Raw genomic sequence first — 23,591 nt, forward strand, 5'->3', positions numbered from 1 at the left:
AAATGTGATTTCTTCCATGCAAATCCAAAGTGAATAATACACAATGCACCTATGCCAAGCTGAGAAAGGAAAAGTTTTCTAGAAATGGGAAAATAAATAAAAAAACAATTTGTTTCATTGTTTACGAAGCTTATAATATAATATGAACACCATCATATATCTTAGGTCTTTAGATCAGGAGGCTGGTGTTTCATCTTTAAGATTATCCCTTGTTTTTCTCTCATCCTTTCCACCTATCAAACATTCCCCGGCTATAATGCCAAGCTAAAGAGCTAAGGAAAAGAGAAGGACAAATAGTAGCACAGAGTAGAAATTAGGAATGATTGAAATATACGGAAAGCATTGAAAAGTAACAGTAATGGTATGTGGAAGGCGTTTAAGTGTAGCTATGGGGTTGGAAAAAGGAGTGGAACCTGGAAGCTTGTCTTGAATTTCAAACACCCTCTCTCGAATTAAATTATGTTTATTTAGTGTGCCTGGGAGGCTGAAGGAGAACACCATGGACCTGAGTCCCATCTCCAGCCACCTCTTTGCACCTATATTCATAAGAGAAATGAGTGTCAAAGTATCACTAACTAGCTTTATGGCCTTAGGGAAGTCATTTAACTTCTCTGGGCCTCAATTTTCTCATCTGAAAACTGAGGTGACTGAACTAAGTAAACTAATTCCTTCCAGCTCCAATATCCTATGAGTGTCTGTGAACCATAGGCTTGGTAACATTCACTGAGAATTGAATGCTGGTTGTGTTCATCATGTCTGCCTGGTTTGTGGGTATAATAAATATTCAGTGACTCGGCCAGAAACGCTAAAATGCAGGCTTTTGAGCTATCAGCCAGGATGGGAAGGTATAGGGTACCTTCGGAAGTGATGCTTTTTTTTTTTTTTTATGATGTCACAGTGTTGTTTTTTGTTGTTTCTTTAGGATCCAGAGGCTAGCTATGATTTTAATGATAATGACCATGATCCATTTCCCCGATATGATCCCACAAATGAGAACAAGTGAGTAAATGTGCAATTGGGTGAAATAAAGTACTTTACAATGCTTTTATCTTGTTTGAGAAAATTATACCATACATTTCATCCACATTTCAGCGCTCAGAAAATGTTAATGCACAACATCCATACGACAATATTTTGTTGCTTTTAAAACAGAAACCAAAGTTTCTATTTTTATATTCCCTTTAGTTTATAGAACCATATTTTCATTAAACTTCTTACATTATGAAATTCTCCTCTCAAATGTTACTGAATTGTTGTAGCTTTAGAAAGAATGTTTGAGACATAAAGAGTACACACTTTAAGCCCATCCCTCCCATCAATTCCTCTATGAATCTTTTACTCTTAGCAACATGCTTTATGTTAGTCATGAAAATAAATATATGTAAAGAAATGGATATGAACAATGCCCACAACTTCCGACGGTGGCTACAGTCACCCTCACCAGTTCTCTCAGAAGAGCATGGCCAGACTCCAGACAAGAGAAATGCCTCTGAGTTCTGACCCCTGAATCCAACGCAGTCTCCAGGGCATTGAGCCAGTGGGAAGTCTCCTCCAGAGTTCCTGCTGCTATAAGGCCATAGGAAAGAGAGGAGACAGCACCCGACTCCCAGATTAACTCTCTCTCCCTTGAAGCCACATTGTGGTGAGAGAGGCCAAGAGCCACAGAGGCCAAGAGCACGATCTTCTAAAGTGAGAGGTGAAAGAAAGACCCAGAGGCAAGAGAATTTCAACTTCTCTCCTAGTCCCAAAGAAACTTCACCCTCAGGCATGTGGACCCTCAAAGTGTCCGTGCCCATGGGAGAAACCATCTTTGTTCATACCGATGTTCTCACAGACATTAAGGAGACATTCAAACTTTCCTCTTCATTTTCTCTACACAGAAGAGACTTGCACCAAAATGATCAAAGCCAAGGTCAAAATTAGGGTTTGCTACTACAAGTGAGGATGGAAAAAGCCAAGCATCTAATAGCTCTTGGTATATGTCACATGAATGCTTCTCTCTTCTCTCTGGATGGCTCTGTCTCTTGGACTGTTACCCAACTTGAGTCAGACAAGTCTGTCTCTGTCTCTCTCTGCCTCTCTCTCACTCCCTCCCTTCCTCCCTCCCTTATTCTCCCTCAGAACTCCAAAGCGGCTGGTGCAGTAATATGGATCTAAAGTTATTTCTTTCTTTGGATAGTCCTCCCTCCAGAAAGCCAACAAACCCCAGGATGGGAGGCTGGGGCACATGGACTTGGCCTCAACTTCTGGGTGTTTATTTCTTCCTTGGGGAGAATGGGAAGCTTGTGGATAGTTCAGGGATACGACTTCTTTCAGTACCATTTATTTCTTTGAGGTTGAGTAAAGGGGTTAACTGCAAATACCCCTTAGAGGTGAAAACATTCCGGTAAAAATACAATAGGAACCTCTGGCAGGGGTACCTTTGGAGGAAAGTGAGAGTGTCTCGAGAGCTTACAGCAGACCCTCAGACAAACTTTTCACTGTATGTCTGAAGCAGGATAATGCAGGACCAGTAGGGATTTCTACTGTTTTGGGGCACAGCCTTGTAATGTAGTTATGGCTTTGCCAATTCCCAGAGGAGAGGGTGACCTGGGGAAATCACTACTTCTCTCTGCCTCTACTCCATTTTCTTCCCCTAAAATGGGTGACGACGTACCTTCTCCCTATGTTTCTTAAATGAACTTCCTGAGGAAATGGGTAATAAGTACTTGGAAGAAAGTACTTGGGAAATCTGTTCCCAGACACTTGAGTGCAGCTGAGGTGACTTAGATGGAGGCACTGGCTCCTTCCTAGGCAGTATATGGTCCTTCCAGGCAGAGCCTGAGTCTGGCCTCAGGATCCAGTGTGGGTGATAACTTGTGTGATGGCTGCATAGTGGGTGAATTCTTGATGAACTGATATTCTCTGGAGTTTCTCCAGTCAGGAGATGGAACACTCAGACCTTCCTCAAAACAAAGGGGATCTCACAGCACAGCATTTATAATAGTTGTTTTATATATATGAATGTAATAATTATAATAAAATAAAATTTCCTTGACTCAGGGAGCTGCAAAGGCCCCAGGGAAGAAGATCATATAATGCTATTTGTTTTGTGCCTGAAAGCTCTGAGCTTCCAGATCATAGCCTGCTGTGAACCTTCCACATAGCATTGAGAAAGCATGGCATAGCCCAACAGTTAAGAGCAGACTTGGGAGCCAAATTTAGGTCAAATTTTAGATCTGCCACTTAGTAGTTGGGTGATCTTGAGCAAATTATTTAACTTCTTTGTGCTTAAGTTTTATCATCTTTTGAAAAAGAATCTACTTCCTTGAGTTAGAGGTATTAACTGATTTTATATATATATATATGTGTAGAGAGAGAGAGTGAGGTATTAAGTGAGTTTATACATAATAAGTATTACATAATATATAAAATACTTCATTGAGTTAGAGGTTTTAAATGAGTTTATATGTGTATATATTAAATGATATATATGTATATATATTAAATGATATATATATATAAACTCACTTAAAACCTCTAACTCAATGAGGTAGATTATTTATCTCTATATCTGTCTATCTAGCATTTAAACAAATTGATTTGTTTAAAAATTATTCCACAAGATAGTTTAAATACTACCCTTATTCTGGTTAAAATATTCTTGTCACACATGCTATTTAAGCCATATATGTGTGTGTGTGTGTATATCTATCTATCTGTCTATCTATCTATCTATCTATCTATCTATCTATCTATCTATGGCTTAAATAACATGTGCGACAAGGATATTTGGCTTGGGCATACATACATATATGGCTTGGACACTGGTACATAAAAAAGTTAAATAAGTATTTGCTGTGGTGATGATAATGATGATAATGATCACAGCTATTCATTTAGTAACTGAGGTAGACCTCCTTTCGGTGAGAAATCAACATGACAAGAATAGTATCATCTGATGGAAGCAGCAGAGACAAGTCAATTTTCTGAGCCAATTCAGAATCTGCTATTTGGAAATGACATAATGAGCAATTCTCTCTCAGGATCCTCTTGACTATCTACCAAAAAGGTGGCATCCTTATCATTTATCAGAAGGTATAATAAAAAGTAGAGTTGCCTCCTAGCATGTTGTCAGACATAAATCCCTTAGGTTTGGAAAATGGATGGCCCCATTTTGTCTTGGCCTTTACAGCAATTGGAGAGGTATTATATCCCAATTCCAAGAGTATTATCTCTTTAAACTATCTGTATTGCTGTTGTTCTTTATTACCATGTAAATGAGATTAATAGAAGCTGCATTTGAATGCTACTCTGAAAGTCAAAAGAGGAATCACTAAATAATAAAAACTTAACAGTGCAGGTAATGCTTACTATTAAGCTGGCATAAATCTGTATTCAGTATTTCAACACCAATTACAGACTGTTTTTCTAGTTAAATAACAAGTGTGACAAGAATATTTTAACCAAAATAAGGGTAGTATTTAAACTATCTCGTGGAATAATTTTTAAACAAATCATTTTGTTTAAATGCCAGTTACTACCATTGTTCTAAGATAATAGAGAGTTCTTTTACTGCAGCACCTCACTTAGAAAAGAAAAAGAGCTGCAGCCTATAAAGAATGACATAGGAACACTTCTCTTTCTCTCAATGTTTGGAGGTGGAATGTGAGGATAAGAGGAGGAAAACATGTCAACACATATTTGTACCATGATCCTCCTGCAGCTTTCACTAGAGAATAGTCCTCCATATACAAGGAGAGATAAATAATAGGTGCTGTCACACTGCATCATTTTTTAGGACAAAGGCACAATCCTGGGGATGTCTGTCAGCAGGTTGATTCTGTTAGCTCAGGCTGAAGACTTGCGCTGGATTCTTTTGCTGACCTGAGCCCTGTCTCCCATCCTGTATACATGGAAATATATAAGAAGGCAGTGGTAACTTCTAGAAGTACATTTCTTGGAGATGACAACTGAATTACTCCTTCTACTAAGACAAAGAGCGTTAATCCATCCACAAAGCATAAGGTGCCTTCTGTGTGTTCAGATGTGCACACTTTTCTCAGAGAATGGGTGTGGTCAGGACGGCTTCAGTTGCAAATGAAAGAATCCTAACTCAAACATTAAGTAACAAAGGGATTTAAAAAATATTCACCCAAGTGATGTTCTAGTTTCTGATGTTGCAAGATCCAAGAGCTCAAACAATATGTTCTCAGGACATCAAGAACTCTGTTTCCATCTCTAGTGCTGCTCGCCTCCGCTTGGCGTCACTTTCAATAGAATCCTGCCTGGCAGAGCAAGACCCATATGACTCACATGGAACTTAAAGCTCATGATTCCCAAGAAAGAGTAGGGTTTCTTCCCTATAATCTGCATCAGTCCTTGAAAGCTGTCTGAGAGGAGGGGCCCCAAGATTGAAAAAAAATCACAAAAAGTCAGGAGGGTAAGTTTCCCAAAAAGGAAAATTCTAGCATACATAAAAGAAGCAGGTGTTTGCTGCATCGGGGAAGATCTTGAATTAAAGATAATTATATTGTCCTGACTTAGAATTCCTAGCCAGGATTAACATGAAGGAGCAGGAATTTTATTTTGTGGAAGAAGACCAGAAAATCATCTTTGTTACTTTAGGAAAAAGAGAAGTCAAACAACTCTTCTTGAGGGCCCAGTCAATTTAGGAATTTTATATTCCATGCTATGCTGAATTAATAGATGGCCAGTATAGTAGAACTGAAATGGAACTGGTCAAAATTATTGCTCAGAGCTAACCCTTCCTCTCTTTCACTCTATGTTGGTATATCTGGTAGACTCCTCCAAGCCACCAACAGCCTTCACACTGTTACAGGTTGTTTCCACAACAGAACAAAATCATGAAATAAATGAATTCACATTAATGTGCTTTTGGCTTACTGACCCTCCTGAGTCAGGACGGTGGTGGGAAAAGACAATTATCATCCTCAGAATTTCAGAACTGATGCTTTAATGGTGGAATTTGGTGTTTTGAAGATGCATTTTTCTTCCAAATACTCTGAAATCATAAATTACTCTCTTTGCTTAACTGCAAAACCAATCATGTTCAGGCTTCTGGCCCCAGTTAGGATTTCAGGAGCATCTTGGCTTTCCAATTAGCTGAGAATGTCTTGCAAATATCTCAAGCTCCTCTTGGTACCAGATAATCTTCAGATATTTTAGTGTGCATATATTTAGAGGAGAGGCGAAGGGCTTAATAGGGACTTGTTCTATCATATCCTACTAAGGCTGATCAGGGATAATCCAATCCAAGTCAGTCACTAGGGAGAGCAGTGAGGAGCCACTTTGCTACCAAAAAGTACAAAGCAGAAGTCATTTCTTTGAAATTGTTTCTGAATGTCAGAGTTCTTATAATTGTATCAATAGTTAACACTTACTGGGTTCTTACTATCTGCCATCCACTGTTCTAAGTGCTTTACATATAATTTGTCATGTGACCAAGTCTTTGAGGACAAGTAACTTACCCAAGGTCACACCCTTAGTGAATGGCAGAAGCCAGAATTTGAAACCACATACTTTGGTTCTAGTACTTGTGCCCTTCATTTGAACATAAGTTTTATCTCATAGTGATCTAAAACAAAAACAAAAGCAGTAACAAGGTTGACAAAAAGTTAATATATCTATGCCCCATTAATTCATTCATATGCAAAACAAATGTTTGTTCTTCTGTATGTTTTATAATTCTTATTTTTCAATCCTCAGACATGGGACCAGATGTGCAGGAGAAATTGCCATGCAAGCAAATAATCACAAATGCGGGGTTGGAGTTGCATACAATTCCAAAGTTGGAGGTAAAACAGAGGATTGTCCCTATAGTTTGGCACTTTAATGTGAAGCTTATGTCACCCATTGTGAATGAGGGAGGGGAGCTTTTCTTTTTAACAACTGGAGGAAGAAATTAGCCCCATGCAAAAGTTGCTACAGGACCTGAATATGATTTGCAAGCAAGTCAATAGATATGGATTCCTAGAAAATGGATAGTTGAATATAGCCTATACATCTTTGCAGGAAAAAAAATGTGGAAATGCTGAATAGCATTTGAACCAAATCTAATTTTCTCTATGTTCTGATTTAGAATGGTTTGTTATTGAGTGCTTGCTGAGGAAACAGAAGGAGGAGGTAAATTTAGGCAAAGACTTTTCCTGCCTCTCAATTCTGTAGAAGTTCTTCACTTTATAGAAAAGAACAGCTTCAAAGTTTTAAAAAATACATACTTATTATATTAAGTAGCCAAATTTTATCTTTTATAGCAAGGATGTAGAATCTCTAATTGTTTTCATCAGTGTCCTTATGGGGAAACACATGGTAAATTGCATTAGGGCAACTGTGGACATTTTAATAAAGAAACTATTTACAAGAATTAGAGAAAACCAACAAGGGGCTAAGAAGTGGTAGACAGATGTTACCACCTTTAACCTTAAGAAGCAAAGGGAAGGAGAAGCCTGTAGAAAATAGAGAGGAAAAGCTGTGGTCACAGGAGAGAGCCACTGGATAGGCCTTGAGTACAACAACAGAGCTACTTGTAGGCAAAGGGGATTCAGGCAAAGGAGAGCTACTTCTAGGCAAAGGGGACCCAGGGGTATAGGCACCTCATTCTCCTCTTGATTCCCACCCTCTTGCTGGTGTCTTCAGTTGGCTGAACCCATTAGAAAGAGAGAGCCCATTGATGCAGTCCATGTTCTAATGGAGAAGAGTGGAAAGTGAATCTGCAGGGGCCAACAGAAAAGATAAAAATGGTCTCTCCTCTTTATGCTATCCCTACCTCAGGCTTTCGGGTTATGTTATAAGCTTCAAGTTTAGTTCGGTTTTCAAAAACTATAATCACAAAAATAATCTATTGTAGAACATGTCAATTACAATAAAACCCCATAAACTCTACATGAGTATACCTTGCATTTGGTTGTGCATTCCTTTTTAGAAATCAAATAAATATACATCCTGACATGTAATGCATCTTTCATGAATACAGGGCACTCTTAGAATTTTAAGTGTCATTCCTGATTCCTTTGATACTAACATCTTCAAAGTGTTCTGTTAATTTTTTTAAAAAGTGAAGGGAGAAGCACAAATTATGTAATCAGCTAGTAAAAGAATTCACTCTTTAAGTCATAACGAACTAAACAGCTATTGTTTGTGAAAGAATCATCTGATCCCTTCATTTGGTAGCGAAAGAATCAGAAGCAAGCTTCTCAAGGTAATGAAAGCTAGTTTGTGGCAGTGTAGAACTGAAACACAAGATTCCAAGCCTACTGATGTTTTCCATTACTCCATCCTTTGATGGTCTGGCCCCAAATGCATTTTTTACCAATAATCTTCATTTATTAGGCACCTATTGTATGTCAGTGAATTACTCTACAACATACTATAGACAGTGCATCCTGGTGGTTAACAGATTTAGGGGCTAGATTTGTAGGGTTCAAATTTTGGCTCCTCAATTTCAAGCTGTGTGGCCTTGAGCAAGTCACTATCCCTCCTGGGCCTGAATCTCTCCATTTATAAAGTGAGGAGAATTACAGCACTCACCTCAAATGGTGGTTGCAAGGTTTAGATGAGTTTATACATGTAAAGCCTGTGGTTTGGTGGCTGCACATAATGAATGCACATGAGCTGTTTTTATCATCCCTATTTTATAGTTGAAGAAACTGAGGTACAGAGGGTTAAGTGGCTTGCCCAAGAGTCCCCAGCTAGTAAGAAGCAGAGCTGGGATATTTTTCCTACATGCTTTTTCTTAGCTCACTGCAACCTCTGCTTCCCGGGTTCAAGCATTTCTTGTGCCTTAGCTTCCTGAGTAGCTGGGATTATAGGTGTACACCACCATGCCTGGTTAATTTTTGTATTTTTAGTAAAGATGGGGTTTCTCCATGTTCGCCAGGCTGGTCTTGAACTCCTGGCCCCAAGTGATCCACGCACCTCGGCCTCCCAAAGTGTTGGGATTATAGGCATGAGCCACTGCACCTGGCCCTAAATGCATTTTTAAGCAATTTCCTTTTCACAAATACAACTTTCACTGATCATATCAATTACTTATCATTTTACCTTTGCTCCATAGTAAATAAGTGTGAAAATCTAAGGCTGTGCACTTTATTGCATTACGAGCCTGAAGCCAGAAATAACCAGGTAGCTGCCTGTAATCTGTCCAGATTGCTTTTGCCTTCCTGGCTCTTGAATTCATAAGTCTGATGACTGGTGACAGCTTGTTGGAAAGCACGAAGAGCTACCGCACCTACGTTGTCCTGATGAAAAATGATTCCCCCTTGGGAGTGAAATCCATGGCAATGATTTCATCCTTGAGATCATTTAGAAGAAAAGGAAGCATGTTCCTTGAAAATGTTTCTTAGCAAACACATGAAAGGATGGCCTCTGGGTTATTTTTAATCAGGGCTTAGAAACAAAAGTGCTTCTTTCCCTATTTGTTAGTTTCCTGTTGTGGCTAGATCTTTTGAAGCTACATGTTTCCTGTCCAGAGTCCTTGTGTGGCACAGACTGGGCCACAGCCATTTGTGGGACAGCCATGAGCAGGTGCATCATGGGAGGGCTGCTTGGAGGGTCTTTCTAAAAGCTGGCCTATCATTTAGTTGGGGTGGGAGGGAGGGCAAACATTTTGTAATTGGCAACAATCACTGCCATTTCCTCTCATCCAAGGATGCTGCTCCACTTCAGACTCAATGCCCAGAGGTATCGCTGGGAACAGAGCCTTGAGTGGGACTCCCCCCTCCCCCACAAAAAAATCACAGCTGCCTAAACAGTGCATAGTATTATCTCCAAAGTGCGACAAAAAAGCTTACGGGGGCAGCGACATGTTCCTTCCTTCTGTGGTGTCAGTAGCTGGGTTACAGAAATTGGGGACATCTAGTAGTTACCTGGTTCTTGACTCTTAAAGTCCTTTAAAAATACAAATAGTAAGAGTATTGGGCTTTTGTCCATGTACATACTGACATCAACCTTTGTGCGTGTTTATTTTGTTTCTCAGGCATAAGAATGCTGGATGGCATTGTGACGGATGCTATTGAGGCCAGTTCAATTGGATTCAATCCTGGACACGTGGATATTTATAGTGCAAGCTGGGGCCCTAATGATGATGGGAAAACTGTGGAGGGGCCTGGCCGGCTAGCACAGAAGGCTTTTGAATATGGTGTCAAACAGGTAAGACACTTAACATAGACCCACATGAAATGAAACCTGACCATCTGGATATGGGGAGAAGGAAAGAACACTTAGGTTACATGGAAAAACATTGTTGGAGATATCTTAACAAAGTCTTTTACAATTTTAAATGCAGTTAGAGAGCCAAATCATTCTTCAGAGGGATGAGAGTTAAGGCTTAAGAAAGTTTTCCCTATTTGTGGCCAGGCACGGTCACTCACGCCTATAATCCCAGCAGTTTGGGAGGCGAAGGGAGGCAGATCACTTGAGGCCAGGCATTTGAGACCAGCCTGGCCAACATGGAGAAACCCCACCTCTACTAAAAACACAAAGATTAGCCAGGTGTAACTAGGTTGCACTCTTCTGCAACCTAGTTTAGACAGTAAAACCATGGTCTCAACTTAGATGCTTATAGCGCCAGCTACTCGGGAGGCTGAGACACAAGAATTGCTTGAACCCCAGAAGGCGGAGGTTGCAGTGAGCTGAGATTGCACCACTGCACTCCAGCCTGGGTGACAGAGTGAGACCCTTCCTCAAAAATAAAAATAAATAAGTAAAATGAGTTTTCCCTATTTGGGTCTGAGGTTGAATGGAAATGTATTACTTTTAGCATATTTATTTTAAAAGTACTTCTGGACATTTCTTTCTCCTTACTCATTTTCCTACTGCTTTTGGGTTTTTACACTAGTAAAAAAAAATACCGAGACTTCTTCCAAGTGCTCTGGAAATGCTTTTCAAATATAGAAGCGTGCTGCCTTCTGCTCTGCACGTGCCTGTTGAATACCCGTGCCTTGGTTGGGTTGCTCCGTCACTTGGGTTTACTGTATTCTTGCACAGATTCTAAAGCCTTGTGCTCCACAAGATGAAACAAAAGTAGAAACTCTGGAGAGCACAAATTGAAAAATCATAGAAAGGGCGGCTTTGACGAGTTCCATTCAATTGAAGAGTCCCTTTTAATGCAGCTGCAAGGCAGATCTGAATAATTCCTAATTTTGTCATTCTATCAGTCAGCCAGAAGATTGAAGCAGAAAGAAAGAGAGGAAGTTCAAAGATTCAAGTGCAGTGACACAAACCAAGAGAAGGGTGGAAAAATATGAGCAAGTGCAAAACGCTAGATTATGAATCTGCATAAGAATGAAAAGTGTGTGTTCAGCCCTACCCCAGGAGGGCCCAGAGACTGGCAGGGCCAGGGTCCAGTGGCTTATAATATACAGCCTTGTGAGATTTCCAACATTGAAGCCAAAAGATCTGGAATTGAAAATAGATCCCAAAAGGCTGCCTCTGAGAATTTCACACACGTAGTTGTTGGGGGTTTTATTGGGATATAACAGTGACCCCAATAGATGATAACAGATGATATGCATTCTGGCTTTTCCTTTAGGGGAGACAGGGGAAGGGGTCCATCTTCGTCTGGGCTTCGGGAAACGGGGGGCGTCAGGGAGATAATTGTGACTGTGATGGCTACACAGACAGCATCTACACCATCTCCATCAGCAGTGCCTCCCAGCAAGGCCTATCCCCCTGGTACGCTGAGAAGTGCTCCTCCACACTGGCCACCTCTTACAGCAGCGGGGATTACACCGACCAGAGAATCGTATGTTGCTTTTGTCTAATTCTCTCTGCTTAGGTAGGAGAGCGTGGCATGCATGCAAAATGATTCCCCTAACTGACCTTTGGTACGATTGATTTGCTTAAGCTTGATGTCTCAGTTGGGGAGACTCACACTTACTCTCTTAAAAGGCTGGCATCCATCAGAAAGTTTTCTCTCCAGGGATAATGACACTTCTGCCAAGATGATCTTCCCCTCTGTCATTTTTAAACCCAGCCTTGAGAAGCCACCAAACCTGTCATTACACACAGCCGAGACTCCAAATGTCTTTTCTGCTTGTCTGATGCCTCCCTGTAAACAGTCTTAAAGGAGATTTCACCGTTGTAGGGGCCTTATCACCCTTGTACTTGCTGATCCTTTAACAGCAGGGATATAGTCTGACTTGGCCTGTAGCAGATGATAAAAATACAGAGTCTACACCACCTATGTCTCCTAAGAATGGATGACCCACAGGAAAATAGCAGTTTCAGTGTCCCCTGAGGTGAACTGCTCAGCATCTGGGTAAGCAGCTCAGGGAGGTTGTATGCTCAGAGAGCTCCTCCAGCCCACGCTTGCCTGTGCCTTTGCTTCCATGAGTCAGATGGCCAAGGGCAATTATTGGATTTCCCTTCAAGGGCATGATGATGGAGGGGCCTTTAGGGGCTTTGAGAACAAAGGGAGGCACTTTTAATTTAAAAATGTGAAGCCCCCAATTTAACTCCTGACACAGAAAGCACCAACTAGCTAAAGTGTATAGATCCTATCTCAATGAAATAGCAGGTCATGATCTAATTAGAGGGTGGGTGAACCCTATAATAATGACCTTGGAATGCATGCAAGATTCCTATTAACGGCATCTCAACAAAATTGTCAGCATGAATATCTTCTTCATACAGGATCACTTCTGCAACCTAGTTTAGACAGTAAAGCTGTGGTCTCAACTTAGAAGTGTGGGCCTGCTTCTCATGCGCATCTCTTCAGCTACTCAAGTAATAGACAGTGACATTCCACCCAGGGGTTTTTATGGCAGACATATCTTACAGGTTTTGAAAGGGGCATATCAGACATCTGCCCCACTTGTCTTCAGAGTCCCTGGTTGTTGTCATTTCCCCGGGTGTCCAGAGCTCCCTTTAGGAAACGGCCTGTTAGGCATTTCAGAATCACCATTTCGTAGACTGTTCCTTATCTGGAGTACCCTGCACTGAAGCAGAAGAAAGATTTTCTATCTTTGTAAAACTCCCTCGGTAAGAAAGCCAGCCTTAGGAGAGACAGCTGGTGGATTCTATTTGAGACAGCCTCAGTAACATAACCTTTTTCTTACGCAAACCTTTTCCTCAGCATAGTCATCTCTGGGGGCTTGCTTGCGTCAACAGGTAAAAAGGGCAACCTTGCTTCCGCAGCCCTCTGAGGAGCGGAGCCATCATAACTTGAGAAATTCAGCAACTCCAAGCAGGAAGCCAATGGAGGTGATAATAGAACAAATTATTTTTTTACACCTCCCTCCCACACACGAAATATCGAGCTAGAACTTCAGTGCTGGAGCCTGGGTGGGTGTCTTGTTAGTAATCCCTTGGCCCAACCAGCAGCGCCGTGGTCCTTATGGCAGACAGGAAGTCTTTTTAGTCTCTTCCGTTCATCTCAGCAATCTCTTCATTACCCTAAAGTTAGCTGGGGTAATTCCTTACTTGCAAGAAAATTATGTAAAACTATTTTCACAGAGAACATCTCGGTTAAGTCTCAGCCTATGAGTCAGAAAATATAAATCACATTTTACAAATGGGGAGCCAAATGACTTGCCCGAGGACAAATCTATTAAGTAGCAGTTAGAGAATTTGAACCCAGAACTAAGTCCAGCACACTTTTCATTTTAAAGACCCACCATTTTCCTCAAAGTGCAAATGTGGACACCAATTCACAGGTATCAAATCTAGTTCAACAGTGAGTGCAAACTACATACTAAGCATTTTTTGTGCAAGTAGTTCAAATGGCTAAGACCAGGATGGCTTCATATCCTTGTGCTGAAGAGGCAGCCAAACGTCAATCTGAAGGCAAAAGGGAATTTTGTATGAGACAGAATTTCTAAATATGCCAGACCAAACACAATGGACCTGATGATTAATGGGCCAGCATGATTCACAGTGATTTTTGAAACTTTGTTTTTTATAGACAGCATTTCGTTTGGGAATCTCAGAAAAGAAAATATTCATAGTGGGAGTACTTCATCCCCAGAAAAGGCATCTTGCTGCCAGAATTATAGAGGAGTTGCATATAGAGGAGAGTGAACTGAAATATCAGCAGATGGCAAACATCCGCCTGTGGTATAGAGGAGAAAGTAGGCAATCGAATCAGCTGAGTTTCCTGGTCATAGCAGATGCAGCCTTTGGTACAGTTAACCCCCAAGACAGGCTCACACTCCTCACATGTTCTCCCTGTCTTTCTCTCCTTCCTGACGTCATCCAGACGAGCGCTGACCTGCACAATGACTGCACGGAGACGCACACAGGCACCTCGGCCTCTGCACCTCTGGCTGCTGGCATCTTCGCTTTGGCCCTGGAAGCAAAGTAAGGCCTGGAAAGCTTCTAATCACCTTTACAAATGCTGATTCTCCTTTTTAATAACACTTTTTTTTTTTTTTTCTGAATACATGGTTACAGAAGAAATTTTGGAATACTGCAAATAAAGACAAGCTCTTTCCTGCCACTTTGAGGTCACTAACCATAATTAACATCTCAATGTAGATTTAACACACACACATCTTACAAAATTGGGATCTTAATATAGACATTATCTTGTAATCTGTTTTTAAAACCCATTCTACAATATAGTAAATGTACTTTCTCCTGTCTAAGTCAATATTCTTTGACCTTTAAAACTTATGCTGTCCCTCAAATCTTCTTCCCACTCAGCTACAATGCCTTTTGTTTATTCTCTTCCAGCAGGATTTTGTTTAAATAGTTTCCAGTGGGCAGTATTACGAACAAGTTTAAAAAACTCCTTTCTTTGAATATATAAGCCTAGTCCTGGAGCTGATATAACCACATCAGGAGACATGAGATTTAAAGGCAGGATTTTTATGTTTTCATAGTGTTCCATTGTATAAATGTAAATTTTGTTAAAGTCATCTAATCATGCTTAAACACCATTGTCAGTAAATATTAGTTGTCATCTCTGATAATTTCCTCAGGATAAACACTCAGAATTGGAATTTCTGGGTCAAAGGGCAAGCATGTTTTAATGATTTTGATACATATTGACAAGATGCTACCTTGAAAGACTGTACCATTTTATATTCCCTCCAGGAATATATGTGTGAAAGTGCCAGTTTCCAAAACCCTTGTTAAAACTACTTTTATTATCTTTTAAAATATTTGCTATTTTGATAGGCGAAAACAGTATCTCATTTTAATATGCTTGTATTTAATTACTAATGAAGCTCAATATTTCATACCCTTCAGCTCTTTGTCTTCTGGGGTTGCTTCTTTATGGCCTTAGTTTTGTTTTATGGCCTTCGTTCACAAAAGTTAGATGCTTTATAAGTTTGACATTTACCTTTTAATTTGTTTCTGTGTAATTTTTAATGAAATGTAGTTAATATATATGTAGTTATGTTTGTCAGTCTGTTTCTTCAAGGCTTCTTCCTTTGCTTTTATGTTCAGAAAAAGTTTCACAACCCCAAATTAGATAAACATTTATTTATATATCTTTTGTTATGCTTTCTTCATCATATTTAAATTCTAAATCCCTCTGGAATTTATTTTAGTGTATGATGTTAAAAAAAAAGATTTAACTTTTTTTTTCTCATAATTACCCAATAGTCCGACACTTAACACAAAGGAAAAAATTGAACTGTCTCACACTGCACATCACAGCTTTTTATGTGTCCTCATTCCTGCTTTCTGATGCGTGGTGACAGTGAATCTTGAAATGTCAAGTCAGGTGCTATGGCTGCATATTAGAAGAAGTGATTAAACTTGTAAATTACTATTATCCTTCCTAATAAGGAGATTATCCTGGAATAAATTACATATTCTCTAGAGAGAGAACAAAGCAGTGTCCTTATGTCATGTTCAGTAGACTCAGTTCGTAATAACAGAAGGGAGGAACATCTTGGCCTTTGCCACGACTGGCAAGGCCCTGAGGTTGTTGAGTCTTTGTCCAGGAGAGTCCGTTTATCTCTCGGATCCCTGGGGCTTCCTATGGAGATGGGGTATATTCCTGGGTATTTCGGCTATGAGATGGCCACAGTGGCTAAGCAAGAGAAGTCTAGCAAGGCTCTTACCAAGAGTCCACCTACCTGGAGGGGCTGGCAAGATGCTTGGTAAGAGAAGAAGTACATTCAGGTGCTCAATTAGAAATAGATATTGGGCTTTCCAGGAAAGCTATGTTCAGAATCTAAGTTCACTTATAATAGGAAGTAGATGGACAAAAGCCAAAAATCTATTAATACAAGTTGAGATTGGAATCAGCAGATCCAAATTAACTTCGAGAAATAATTGTCCAAGCAGTGAAAATTGCAAGGAATACCTGGCTTCGAGTTCTAGCTCTACCACTAGCTATGTGGCCTTAGGCAAGTTAATTTACTTGTGGGGTTCAGTCTTTCCATCTATAAAATGAAGGGGTCAAACCAGACCATTTTTTACAAACTTCTAATCTTCCTAAGATTCTCAGAATTGAGACTGAAAATGTCAGCCTGTATAGGTAATCCAATGTGAATTGTTGGGGTGTGATGAGGGGTCTGGACTGGAAGAAAATAGGGTCCTGTGGATTATAGGATCCTGTGCAACAGACTTATTATATTTAAGATTTCAAAATATAGACTACAATCCCTGGGAGCTGTTAAAAGAAAGCAATCTTAAAATTTTACGTCTAGAGCCTTTTTTCTCTATCCAACACCTATCAGATGTATGTAAATATAACTAGCCATGCCTGGCCAATCCTTGTATAGTGACCAATATAGTAGAAATATCCATCTGCTGAACAGATGTAATGTCAATAATGTCAATTTAATGTAAGAGCTGAAGTTATAAAAGTGCAATCCTTGGTTTCTAAAATCTCAAGTCTTCTTTTTCTGTATAGTAGAAAATGATCCTATACAGAAAATAATCCTTCCCTTTCTTTTTCTTTTGGAGACAGAGTCTCACTCCATCACCCAGGCTGGAGTGCAGTGGCGTGATCTTGGCTCACTGCAACTTCCACCCCTCAGTTTCAAGAAATTCTCATGCCTCAGCCTCCCAAGTAGCTGGGTTTACAGGCATGTGCTACCACGCCTGGCTAATTTGATCCTTCTTTTTTCTATATAGGAGAAAATGATCTAGGAATGATATAGCCTCATTAATCTCAGTCTCTGATGGACAGTCTCTAAAGCAGGGGTTTCATTTCTGTGAAACACTCAGATGGGTTCCAAGGGGTCCATGAATCTCTTTGCAACTAAATGCAGAATTGCTTATAAATGTGTATATGCCATATTTCTGGGGAATGGCTTATAGGTTTCACCAGATCCTCAGTGTTCATGATTTAAGAGATATTAAGAGTCTATGATCTCCCAGGTGCATATCATAAGAATTTAATTCCCTTCATTTTGATTCAATTCATCAGTAAGATAGATATGACTGATCTATCTTAACATTTATATCCTTACTGCCAAGGTACATAGAGATTATTAATATTTCTGTTCTCAATTGAACATTTTTTTGAACTCTATTCAATTGTCTATACCGAAGCTGAATGCCAGAATTTCTAGACATGTGACCAAGCTTTATCCCAAGGCACTCAAGAATGAGAAAATCATTTAATCATGTGCCACCCCATAGGAACAACTATGGAGACTGAAAAGCCCTTGCCTAAACTTATCAAAAATAATGGCATCCAATGTTAATTAGGTTCTTACTATAGACCAGACACAGCTGGCCTCTTTGTATACAGTATTAATTATAACCCTGACAACATTCTTATGACATAGAAATTACTAATTTCACCTATAAATGGAAAAAAATAAGGTTTAGAGAGGTTGAGATATATAACCAAGATCCCACAAAGAAATTCAAACTCAAATCTCTCTGATTGCAAAGACTGTGCTATCAGCAACCACACCTTGTAGCCTCCCACAGCCCTTGGAGGGAGAGGCAATGTTGAATGGCAGCCTATCATCCCCTCAAATAAAGGAGGGTTCAGAAGATTGAGGCTGATAAATGAACACGCATTTATGAGTTTCTCATAAGTTTTCTGTCACAAGCAGACTACTCAATATGCTGTGTTCAATGTTATATAGCCAGAGTGCTGGGGAATGGGAAGAGAAAAGGAAAGGAGAAGGAATGGTTGCTGGCTGAAATATGCACAAAGAAATACTTTCCTTCCCAAAGCAATGTTTCTCAAGCACCAGCACACAGAATCACTGCCTGGGGAGTTTATTCAACATGCAGGTTCCCAGGTCCTTTTGCTGGCAACTATTCAGACTTTGTATCTGCCTAGAAGTTTCTGGTATGCAACCTAGGAATTCCTTTTTTAACAAATCTCCCAGGCACTTTTTAATGCTAGTAATACCTTAACCAAGTTTTGAGAAACAAATGCTATAAAGAGTTACTTTTACCACTATGTTTTCCTACAACCTCATCCACCTGTGTTTGTGTAGAAACCCATTAGGGTAGTTAGTAGGTGTATCTTGGAGATAAATATACTAAGAAAGAAAGGAATTATTTGTGTAAATGTTTGTGGCACTATTATTATTATGTAGTGAGTGTACCTAAGAAAGCTGATAGAAAATAGCCTCAGCCTCTTGAGGAGAGAGCAAAAGAACCAGAATAATTTTTAATAGGTGAGGAAAATTCTGAAGTGAACCATTGAATCCCTTCACACCTTTGGAAATATTAAATGAACAAATGAGCCAAACTTCTGGTTTTATTAAAGCCTGGAGAAAGAGAAATGGACTTTCAATGCTACGTGAAGACTTTTCACTCTGGAATTTTGTCTCCAAATTACATTATCTACATCTCTTCTAATGAGAAGGAATGCTTAATTCGGTGTTTAATTCCATACCCTTATTTTCTGTAAACATATCTTTGATTAGCAACTCAATGCAGTGTTTAAAAATTTAATTATTGTGGATGTCATTGAGCACAAATTAACAAGGGAAGGCTGTCAGGAATGAGTTGCACTGTTGTTAGCAGCTCCTTTCCATTCATGAAATACAAGCACACGAATGAAGAATAACTTTGTTAGAAAAATAGGTTTTTCTAATTGCATGACAATGAAGCTCCTTAATATTTTGCAAAGACTAGATAAAGGAAAATTTTAAAACAATAAAACCTGCAACTACATATAAAATAAATGCTAAGCTACAGAAATCTAGGACGTGTGTTCTATATGTGATAATCATGATCATTAGCACCTTGTCTTAAGCCTCCTCAATATGCTTCCTCCTTCCTGCCTCCACACACGCACCTGCACACACTGATGATCCAAATGGAAAACTGGTGTGCTGTCCGTTGACTGCCTTGATAAGAGGTTTTACCTAAAACTCCTTTTAAAAGACTGGAAGGAAGCAAGCATTTCAATAAAATGCCCTATTCTATTTACAAGTGTACCAGATGATTATAAGGCAAGCATTCTGGGACTCACTGAGGATCCTTAAAACTGGTGTCCTTCCAAGGCCTCTGTCAGTCACTCTCTGGGGTAAAGTGGTATGTTTGTCGAGAGCTCAGCTCAGGTGAGCTGAGCTGTCAGGTATGGAGTAGCCTATTAATGCAACAAGCCAAAAATGAAAGCATTGAGCCTTTAGTCACTTACTGCTATGATATAAGCAAGAGTCTGAAACCAGAGAAAACACTGACTCGCCCTGTTCCTGGCATACTGGTTGAGTGGCTCAGCACGGACATGAGGGTCATCTCACTGTTGAGGGAGTCCTGAACAAAAGGCTCTGGCAATTTTATGGACTCTGAGATGTGAGCCAGAGAGGGACCAAGAGAGTACGAGAGTGGAGAAGCACCAGGCACTGAGTCCGAGTGAAGAAAGTGTCTGGATGTTTCCCCTCCTCTCTCCATGAGGAGGCCTGACCGAGGGACCTAGAAAGACTCTCACCAGCTAGGAATATCAATATGGAAAGAACATGAGGGGCCAGGGGGCCTGCGGCCTTCATGGGAACTCCTCTCAGAGGCTGTGAGCCACCAGCTGTGCACTGTGTCTACGTGGGGAGGGCAGCTTCCCCGTGTGTCGTGCCAGGTAAAACCTTTGAAATCACCTATGGTCAGGCCTGAAAAATCACACACAATTTTTAACTAGCAGCCAGACTCTTCGGTGTTTAGGAATGTCCACTGCCTCTTTCTTGTCACAGGGGATTACTGAGCCAGTACATGATGGGCTTTGGGGAGAAGGCAGCAAAGTGAGCCAGACTTCCCTGATGATTGTTCTCCAACCAAGTGCTGAGACAGGAACCTTGAGGAGTAAAAACTGGGGCATCTACTTATTACATAATGCTTGATTGGCTTCAGGGAACAATACAGGTCTCAAAGTCAAGGAAAAGTTTCAGAATCTGACTGATGACTGGGAGCAATATGTTTTAAAATTATATTTGGGGCTAGTTAGCACTTAGGCATGTTCGGTCTCTGAACCAACCATATCTTCTTAGCATATACCCTGTGCCCAGCATTCTTCTGGGTGTTACACATCAGAGAACAAGATAGATAAAGATCTCACCACTTCTCATGGTTAAATTAGAACCAGGGAGACAGACATTAATAAAACACAATACAAATGAGTCTCCCACATGTTAGAAGCCTATAACTGCAATGGAAGGAGAACATGCACATATAGCAGAATAAGAGAGCTTGGGAGCATGTAGGAGAGTGGAAATTTTAAATATGTTGATCAAGGAAGGCCTCCTTATAGTATAATAGATCCAACAATCCCTTATATCTCTGATTTATCTTTAGAGTGTTCTAAATTAATCTTACTAAGACTTATGATTTTACTATTTCCTTGCTCAAAAATTCTCCCTGATTCCCATTGCCCAAAGGATAAAGTATAAGCTCCCTTTCTGGCATGCAAGGTTCTCATCGCTCTGGCTCAGTACTCCTCACTGCCTCTCCCCTGCCCCAGCAAACCAGGCTGTCATCTGGCCACACCTGTACTGTCCCATTTTGGTGCCTTTGCTCTAGTGGCCTTCTTCTCTATCTCCACTTCTCAACACCCTACCAGCTGTCAAAGTCCACCTCAAATATTTCTCCCCCATATAGTTTTCCTAGATCTTTCTATTCCATGGAAATTCTTTCTACTGTATACTCCCGCAAGGCATTAAGCCATGGATATAGCACTCACCAGATAGAATTATAAAAAGACTTAATTATTTTTACTGGATTGTAAACTTCTTAAAGACATGAACCACATCCTTGAATATCCCCACAGTATTAGCACAGTGCCTTGCAAGAGTGAGCGCAAATAGCTGAGAGTCTCTTGACACTTTTGATAAGAAAAAGGCAATACATGTTTACAGCAGGTAGCCAGTCTCTGTCTTTAACATCTCACTCTTCCTAAGAAGGAAGTCAAGGCCTCATCTGTGGGTTCATAATGTTGAAAGTGCTAAGGCTTTTAATGGACAGAATGAGGCTGGAGGGCATAAAGAAAGTGTTACCATTATAAAATGTTTGCTCAGTTAAATGGAAGTAATTAGAAATGAAGGACAAAGTTTTATACTTCTATATTGCTGAGGACCGAATTTTACTCATAGTAAAAGCTTATATGCTATGGAGAGAAGTCATAACTTACATGTTACAGGGAGAAGTTTTCAGCATGTATTTTGTATTCTGAATGAAAAGATATATGAACAGTAATAGACCCTAGAATAATATAACTACAATAGCAAAATGCACTTCATAATCCCTGAATGGAGATGCTTATTGTTAGCACTTGCTTTTGCAAGGAAACTTCATTTTTCTCTGAAAGACACTTTGGGTCACTTCCCCTCCAGCCCAAATCTCACCTGGCGAGATATGCAGCACCTGGTTGTCTGGACCTCTGAGTATGACCCGCTGGCCAATAACCCTGGATGGAAAAAGAATGGAGCAGGCTTGATGGTGAATAGTCGATTTGGATTTGGCTTGCTAAATGCCAAAGCTCTGGTGGATTTAGCTGATCCCAGGACTTGGAGGAGTGTGCCTGAGAAGAAAGAGTGTGTTGTAAAGGACAATGACTTTGAGCCCAGGTAAATGTCTCCTGGAATTTTAAACACATGTGTGCTCGTGGCACAATTTCATTACTGTGTTTGCCATTCTGCCTGTTTTTTTTTTTGTACCTACCCTTCTGAAGTAGATGGAGGTGGAGTTTTCTAGTGTTCTCTGTGGGTCTCCATGGGGATTCACTGAGAGACCAAAGCTCTAGAAACCATGTTAACACATTTGCATATTCCTCTTGTAGTCCACCTACCACACAGCACCCAGTCTAAGATGCATCATTGTTTCATTGTCAATTAAACTGTGATCAACCAACCATCAGCTTTAAGATTCATTCTAAATTCGATGTTTAACTATTTTTAAAAATGCATCTTAGGGTTGATGAAATGCAGTACTTGTCAACCAGTTTTACCCAAAATCTGCTTGCAAAATCACCTTGCTTCATGCCACAGTACTGTGTGATTCATGGGGTTTCTTCCATGAAGGATTCTTTATCATACACTTACATAGACTCCCTCTGGCACACCACATCTTGTCACAGAAGAAATTTCTGCTATGAGTGTTTTGTAATTTCTATCAAGGCAATCAAAATAATACTGAAGACCCGCTCACACAAAATATCCAAGGATGGGAGACTTGGGGCATACTTCAGAAAGCTTTCTAGATAAAATTTTTTTCTTAAGAGGGTCTCTTTGACGGGTCTGCAATAAATCTGCCTGAATTTGACTCCACAGCAAATAGCATTGTATTTAAGTATTAGTGTCCCTTACCATTTTCTTTGCATTAAAATTCACATATACCTAATTCTGAATTGGGTTCTACACATCACAGGGAATGACAAAAAGCTTAGTTGATTTAGTCAAGATTGACATGTACAGATATGCATAAAATGCAAGGAAGTTTGGATATACTTTATTCAATGCTCATTCTTTAATGTATTTAGAGCCCTGAAAGCTAATGGAGAAGTTATCATTGAAATTCCAACAAAAGCTTGTGAAGGACAAGAAAATGCCATCAAGTCCCTGGAGCATGTGCAATTTGAAGCAACAATTGAATATTCCCGAAGAGGAGACCTTCATGTCACACTTACTTCTGCTGCTGGTAAATTAAAAGAAAAATGTTCTAAGCCATTTAAATTTTTAAGTGTAAGTTGAATAATTCAAATAACTTATTGCTTTTGTTTGTTCTTAGAACAAAGTCTCCTAATAGATATTTTCAAGTCTTAAAAAACATGCTTAGTTTTTCCTTTTTCTTGGTGTTAGATCTCCCTCTGCCCTGCCCATTCCCACTGATCCTTTGATAAGCAGAGAATGAGGCCCATTCAGATAATGCCAATTATTATAGTTTTCTGAAGTCATGCATCTTCAAACTGTGTTTACTTTTCCATTTTACTGACCTATGACTTTTCTCTTAGATAACAAATTAGTGAAAGTTACTCTGATAATTAATCAAACTCAAACTCACAGATGTATCCGAAACATACAAGGAGTCCATTGAAAACTGGGAATTCAGATCCATTAGAGGAGATTCAGAAGATTAACAAATTTACCATAGTACAATGAATAAGGCTATTTTATATGCTATACAAACGCTTGCTTGTTCCTGCAAGGGCACTAATTCAGATAAGATAGTGGATGGGAAAGGGCTCATGAACCATAAGCCATAATCTAACCAGGAGGAGCAGTCCCAATACT

The 23,591-nt window shown here is 39.8% G+C and overlaps 1 protein-coding gene across 1 annotated transcript in view; it reads left to right on the forward strand.

Annotated features, from left to right (window-relative positions):
* The window catches only part of LOC105484100 (proprotein convertase subtilisin/kexin type 1), a 40,353-nt gene that overhangs the window by 11,292 nt on the left and 5,470 nt on the right, over window positions 1–23,591 (forward strand). The window contains exons 5-11 of the mRNA XM_011745347.3: window positions 923–999; window positions 6,709–6,797; window positions 9,977–10,149; window positions 11,531–11,743; window positions 14,198–14,298; window positions 21,696–21,929; window positions 22,841–22,998. Of these exons, the coding sequence (XP_011743649.1) occupies window positions 923–999; window positions 6,709–6,797; window positions 9,977–10,149; window positions 11,531–11,743; window positions 14,198–14,298; window positions 21,696–21,929; window positions 22,841–22,998 (1,045 nt within the window). The remainder of the gene's footprint in view (window positions 1–922; window positions 1,000–6,708; window positions 6,798–9,976; window positions 10,150–11,530; window positions 11,744–14,197; window positions 14,299–21,695; window positions 21,930–22,840; window positions 22,999–23,591) is intronic.

Source organism: Macaca nemestrina, chromosome 6, assembly GCF_043159975.1.
Source record: "Macaca nemestrina isolate mMacNem1 chromosome 6, mMacNem.hap1, whole genome shotgun sequence".
Taxonomy (NCBI): Eukaryota; Metazoa; Chordata; class Mammalia; order Primates; family Cercopithecidae; genus Macaca; species Macaca nemestrina.